Source organism: Primulina eburnea, chromosome 11 (assembly GCF_022965805.1).
Source record: "Primulina eburnea isolate SZY01 chromosome 11, ASM2296580v1, whole genome shotgun sequence".
In the NCBI taxonomy this organism is placed as follows: Eukaryota; Viridiplantae; Streptophyta; class Magnoliopsida; order Lamiales; family Gesneriaceae; genus Primulina; species Primulina eburnea.
Window position 1 is genome coordinate 11,256,486 of NC_133111.1, and position 6,872 is coordinate 11,263,357.

The 6,872-nt window shown below is 38.7% G+C and overlaps 1 protein-coding gene across 1 annotated transcript; it reads right to left on the bottom strand.

Annotated features, from left to right (window-relative positions):
* Positions 1–3,598: 3,598 nt before the first annotated feature.
* Positions 3,599–5,393, bottom strand: LOC140805392 (uncharacterized). The gene is made up of 4 exons (XM_073161664.1): positions 5,310–5,393; positions 4,653–5,247; positions 4,228–4,535; positions 3,599–4,084 (listed from the first exon to the last, which is right to left on the bottom strand). The coding sequence occupies exons 1-4, from the start codon at positions 5,391–5,393 to the stop codon at positions 3,599–3,601; spliced, it is 1,473 nt and encodes a 490-aa protein (XP_073017765.1).
* Between the last annotated feature and the right edge of the window lie 1,479 nt (positions 5,394–6,872).

Sequence of the window (6,872 nt, forward strand, 5' to 3'; positions counted from 1 at the left end):
GAATCGACTAGGAACTGTTTAGAATATACAACATTCCAAATATGAGTTTCATGATACTCATCATATGAGCATCTCGTATTCTTTCTACATTTGTATATTCAAAGACTTTATCTATGCAACATAAAGTTTCGACATGAACCCTCGGCCAACACTTGGCTCGACGGACACCTACTCTAACAAAAATGTATCTTTATTACAGTACTTTTCACTTTTGCCTGTTATGTATATGTATTTGCTGTAACATTACATGTGTGTTGAGTTTTTAGACTCATTATGTGTGAATGATGCAGTTGAGTATTGTTGCATGTTTTCTTAATTGCTCGCAAGCGCGCGACGTCAAGTTATAGTAAAATGAATTTATGAGTGCAAGGGTTGATCCCACGAGGAGTGTAAATCAAGTATATATCAATGCTTATAATTAAAATAGTCAAGACTTTATCTAGGAAAATCAAAAGAGATTTGGTTTACTTAAACGAATCAATTGAAAATAAATAATTAATCTACTCATCCAGTTGAGAAATAACAATGAGAGAAAATATCTAGAGAAATGATTTCACTAAGTTTCCACGATAATTATTCCCAGTTAACTTTATATTCACGAGTTCCAATTATTTAATGACCAAGAACACTTAATTATTTTATTCTCCCTTTCCAAGTGACTAATAAATTGTATCAATAAAACTTCGATTCAATTATTCCTAATAAAATCTAAGTTCAATTGATAAATGCAAACAATGTTCTTACATAAGCCTCGCTAAAGTTATATGCCTTCCGAACGCTATAAACATTCAACGATGTGTATCTAATGATCTATAATCCTAGTCACTCTCCCGAGTTGTAAGATCAATCAAACAACACACAATTTATGGCCAGTAAATTGTGGTAAAATAAACACAGAGAACACAATTAAACAAAAGCGGAATTCAATCAAATAAACAACTGCGTCAGATCATCGCATCCACAAAGTTACGTCATTCTCTAGACTAGAAAATTAGTTCATGAAGAATTCTAAATAAAATCAAAACATGTTTGAAGGTTTAGACATCGAGATAAAGGAAAGTATAAAAGCGAGATAATAAATGACAAATCTGAAGTGTCGTATCCGTCCCCAGATCCGTCGTTCTTCGTATTTGTGATTGTTTTGCGCACTCTAGATCTTCATCTCGTGTCTGCGCATCTCTTCTCTCGTGTGTTTTTCTCTCCAAAATGGCGTCTCTCTCGTGTCGTTCTTTCCCAAGGCGGCTCACTAAATTCTGACCTAGCGGCGCGCATTTTATAACTTTTCTGGACGCTGGGCGCCTGGTTGAGCATGAAGTCGCGCGGTCACGCGCGAGCTTCTGCCTGGTGGCTCATGTCTGGCGCGACCGCGCGCTGCTCTCGGGTCTTCATGTTGTATCTGGGCGCGCGGGTGCGTGCGATGTGGCGCGGCCGTGCGCGCGCCTATGGTCTTCGTGCTTCATTTGTGCGCGCGCGGTTGCGCGTGAAGTGGCGTGGCCGCGCGCGCACCTCTGTCGGATAGAGTGCTCGCGGCTGTGCAACTTATCCGCTTTTGCGCACCGCTTTGTTTTCTTGGTCCAATTGGCTTCGTTTCCACTATTTTCTTCATTCCTGGAATGACAACAAAAACAAACCAAAAACCGCATAATTCTGTTCGAAACAAGCATAATTCAAAATGAATTCTAATATAAATTAAGTGCAAATCTTGCACTTATCAAACTCCCTAAACTTGAACTTTTGCTAGTCGCGAGCAAAATAAAATAAAAGCAAATAATTAAGAAAAATTAACGCTAACGACTATAGTCATGGATATGCAAAAAGTGATATTGGCCTCCGACGTATCTAATTTCATGTGATTCATGATTTCCCAAGAGTCACGTGCATGTGTGATATGTCAATGTTCATTTACCCAATCGAATGCTCAAATAGAGTTGTAATACCTATTCGCCTTACAGAATCAAGAAACCATCAGCTCAGTGCAACTCACACTTCATTAAAATATAAATTCACATTCATAGATCAAATAGGACTTTATCGGTGATTATTTGGCTCGAAAGATAGTCAACACAAGTATGCCAAAGATGAAATCACACAATGAGATGCTTGCAAGCAAGTGATTAAAGTTTATACGTGTTGAAAATGTTTTTCAGGTATCCATATGCTTGACTTGAACAATTTTTTTCCACTAGTATATTGGAAAAATGTGACAAAGTCAATAGGTCTTGTAGGCTTGTAACGTTAGGCTACGGCTCATGGCTACAATAAAGGTACGGAGATCAAGATTTGAAAGAAATAATTGAATTTTATAATTCTCATCCTCATTCCATTCACCATCACTTTATTGTTTTCTTCCCAATCATATCCTCCATTTTCCAATTTTCCTTTCTTTTTCATCACTTTTGATTCATCTTTTTCCCCCTTTTAGCACATTTAACTTTGCTCTTTCTTTGCAAGGAGTATTTGAATCATTACAACACCAATGCACTTATTTTTTTTTCAAAATTAGGTAGGATAAAAAGTGTATAAACTTCATTAGGTAGTTGTTGTGGAATGTAGAATAGATACAAGTGGGGGCAAATTGTATGTCATTGACATATACACCACTTGATTTTTTTTAGTAGGCTCAAAATGGGACACTAGGGATATTTCATGTTAATTTGGTAGGCGCGAAGGCTCAAAACGGCTCCAAAGATCGCCTAAATCATTCCTATATCACATATTATCCGTATTTCGCCTCGAAAAGTGCTCAAACAAGTTCTAGATTTCCGTCAATCCATTAGTCAACTCATACAAACTAATCACATGCATTTGTTCAACCAAAAAATGATATACGAGGTAGGTACAAAAAAAAATTTAAGCATCTCAATTAACTCGAAGCTCAAAGGGCTACAATTGATAGTAAACAAAGAATACATGCCCAAAGATATTGTGAAAAAATTGCCTAGATAATTTCTATGTTTGCAAAAGTGTCAATCAATGTCATGCAAAAATCACCAAGAATCAGATCTCCATCGTCTATTTAGCATCACATGCATGCAACTTTTCTCTAAGTAACGATAGTATCAACAAACACGACAGTGCAAAATAATTGTGACTCCTAAGTTATCATTAACACATATATACTTCAGGTCCACAATTCAATTTTCATCATCGGCCACACATTTACTTATCCATGACTCTTCCTAACAAATCTAAGCATGCAAAAAATAAATAAAAAGAAAAAATAAAAAAAACAATCAATTTAACTACTGAGCAATAAAAAATAATAACCATTCGAACAAACAAGCAAATTCACCCCCCCCCCCCCCCCCCAAACTTGAAGTATGCATTGTCCTCAATGTATAGGAATAAAGAACACGACAACACATAACTCGCGCACGAGTGTCAGAACTCGGGGTTCGAGTCATCGTTCGCAGCATCTTCAGCATCAACGTCCATGGGCTGCGGCGGTGTAGATCTGGTGGTTGGTAAAATCAACAACTAAGGGAGTAAAATAATATAAAATAATAAAAACAAAATGAATGCTAAAAAATAAAAATTGTGGGTTGCCTCCCACACAGCGCTTGGTTTAACGCCGTCAGCCCGACTATCATTGCACTGTTCAAGGTGGGTCGTGATAACTCTTGGATGCCATGATTTCCACCTTTTGACCTTCAACATCCATTGTCAATTTTCTTTGTTTTAAATCAATGATGGCTCCAGCAGTAGCCAAGAATGGTTGTTCTAGAATGATATGAACATTCTTACTGTCCTCCACGTCAAGTACCACAAAATCTACTGGAAACCTCAATTTATCAATTTTAAGTTCAACATCTTCGATACAACCCAGTGGCACCTTTACTGATTTATCTGTCAGCTGCAAGATTACTTCTGTGGGTTTGATTCTGCTCAGTCCAAGTTTCTCGTAAAGAGAACTCGGCATTATACTCACACTTGCTCCTGAATCACATATAGTTGTTTTCACTGACTGATTCCCTATTTCACATGGTACAAAAAATTCCCCGGGGTCTTGCAGCTTCTGAGGAAGATTTTCTTGCCTGCCTTTATCATCTCCTCCAGTAAATGCCACCTCTTCCTGCTCTACAGACTGAATGTTAGAGTGTAGATTCTTGAGATCTTTAATACCTTTTTCTCTTTTGAAACTCAGCCTTCAATTCTAAAAATCTTTGGGGGTAGGGAAGTAAAGAAATATCAATGATTGATCAAAATCATAACTTTTACCTTTCTTACCTCGATCCTTTTGTTTGGAGTCGGCTGATAAACTTTCTCTTCTCTGCTTACCAGTCCAATCTCCTCATGCTGCATAAAAATGGCATTCACCTCTCTCAGATTTGGGTCTGCAGTCTTTTGTATTGCGCCTGACGGTTGAGACGTGAGTTGCTTCGTTATCTGCCCCACTTGCGATTCAAGGATTTTCAAGGTAGCACCAATACTTGCCATGTGGGTCTCTAGGTTGTCAAGCCTAGCTTCAGTCCTAGCCATCCTCTTACCAGATTCAGAAACGAATGTCCCAACCAAGTCCTCAAATGATGGCTTCCCTTCCCCATTTGATGTATTGAACCCCGGTGGAGGATTCAACACATTCTTATTATTTGCGTATGAAAAATTCTCATGATTTCTCAATCCAGGTTGATAAGTGTTAGGGGGAGGGTTACCTCGATATCCTCCATAGCCTCCAAAGTTTTTGTTGTTGATGTATTGGACTTCTTCAAGAAAATGTGGTTCTTCAACAACAAGCAGTGGTCCCTCAGTGTTTGATGTACTCACTTTATTCATGGTTGCTATCTGTGTAGTTAACGCTGAGACTTGCGCTGTGAGTGACGTGATAGGATCCACGACATAAACTCCACCTGTCCTCTTTACTCCTGGCTTTTCAGACGGCCATTGGTAGCTATTAATAGTCATCTGCTCAAGCAAATCATAGGCTTGAGCAGGAGACTTGGCAAAGATTGTGCCACCTGCCACTGCATCCACTGTTGTCCGTGTCTGACCATTCAACCGGTTATAGAATAGCTCAATCTGTACCCAGTCTTCAAAGCCATGATTCGGGCACCTACGCAACAACTCCTTATACCTTTCCCAAGCTTCATACAACTGCTCGAAGTCAGTCTGTCTAAGAGTGCTGATCTCAATCTTTAATTGTGCAGACTTCGCAGGGGGAAAATATTTAGAAAGGAACTTCGCCGCCGGCTCCTGCCATGTCGTGATGCTCCCTAACGGCACTGATTGGAGCCATCCTCTTGCTTGGTCCTGAGAGAAAATGGAAACAAACGCAATCTAATAATATCGTGATGAACATTATTAATTTTTACCGTATCTGTGATTTCCAAGAAGGTTCTCAGGTGAACGTGAGGATTTGAAGTAGCAGTTCTAGCGAACTGGTTTTGTTGAACCATATTGATCAGGGCGGGCTTCAGTTCGAAATTGTTGCATTTATGGTCCCCCGAGCAATGCCAGAATAATGTGCATTAATCACTGGTCCGAAGTGATCTCTGATCAGTATAGCTTCTGGCAACATATGTCTGTCATTCTCTCTGTTCTCAGTCATTGCTTGGATCTCTTCCCTTCTTTCTTTTCTTAATCTTCTCGCAGTTCTTTCGATCTTCGGGTAAAAAATCAGAAAGTCTGAGTTTTGCTATCTTAGCATACACTGTCAAGCAAGAAAAAATGAACAACCTAATAAATATAAAAATAAAAAAAGCTCTAAATTAAAATCTAGACTAATTAGTAACAATACTGATATAACTTTAAATTTTGACACTCCCCGGCAACGGCGCCAAAAACTTGTTGCTTTGTTTTCTTAATTGCTCGCAAGCGTCAAGTTATAGTAAAATGAATTTATGAGTGCAAGTGTCTGTGGGGACCCGGGCTCTAACTCTATTCTTTTGGGATTTAATTGGATCTTTGTTCGAAAATGTGGGTCAAAATTTTGCTTTTAACTTTAATTCAATGTATTAACTAAAGCATAACATATCTCGATAGAAATTAAACAACGTAATGTACATACAAGTCTGTTCGTACAACCATACACTAGTGTTCAAATGACAACTACAAACATAAGTAGTACAAGTTTCATAAGAAAACACTAGTAATCTGCAATGCCCGAGATCTCCACGCTATCCTCATCTCTCATCTAGCTCGTGACCCCGATCCTGCCCCACCTGTTGCCATGCACACATACAGACACGACAACAGCCGGATAACTCCGGTGAGAACATATCCCAGTATAAAACATGGATGCATGCAATGTAATAAATCATGTACAATTGCATAACATAAATCAAGTAACATGAATATAAATCTAAACATGTAGTAGAATACAAATCTGTATTCAACATTCAAATCTTGACTCGACTCTTTTCTAATCTAGGGATCCCGGTGTGAATAAGACGGTCTGTTACCTACCCAACCACTCGGGGCAACGGTACGTCTTATTCCTAGACTTCGGTCAACTCTGTATCGAGGGTCTGCACATATAGCAAATCTGCTCCTATGCGACGATACACCGAAACGTCTAGTTTTGGCAAGTCTGCCAATCTCTCCTATCTCAGGACTCGAATATAAATCAATAAACAAGGCATTACATAATCAAATGTAATAACAATCTAGTATGTGATTTGGGAAAACTCGTATCAAATCTGAATCGAGTTGTGCAATCCCGTGACCACATGAATTATACCTTTCTTGTCGAATCGTCGGTCAAAGTCTCGAAGTCGGAATGTCACTCTGTCAAAACTAATCTGAAATGACAATATAACAATGTGCACTTCAGTCATATATATCTCAATCAACTCAAGGTACAAAGCTGAAGTCGATTTCAAATTAATTCAACGGCGTAACGACGTAGTTCTTCGATACCGGTAACTCCACCATAA

Excerpts from the sequence above, each read along its gene's own strand:
- LOC140805392 (XM_073161664.1), bottom strand. The coding sequence starts at position 5,393 with ATGGTTCAACAAAACCAGTTCGCTAGAACTGCTACTTCAAATCCTCAC. Across the intron at positions 5,248-5,309 it reads TCTTGGAAATCACAGATACG|GACCAAGCAAGAGGATGGCT; the intron begins GTAAAAATTAAT and ends ATTTTCTCTCAG. Across the intron at positions 4,085-4,227 it reads CTCCAAACAAAAGGATCGAG|TCTGTAGAGCAGGAAGAGGT; the intron begins GTAAGAAAGGTA and ends TCTAACATTCAG.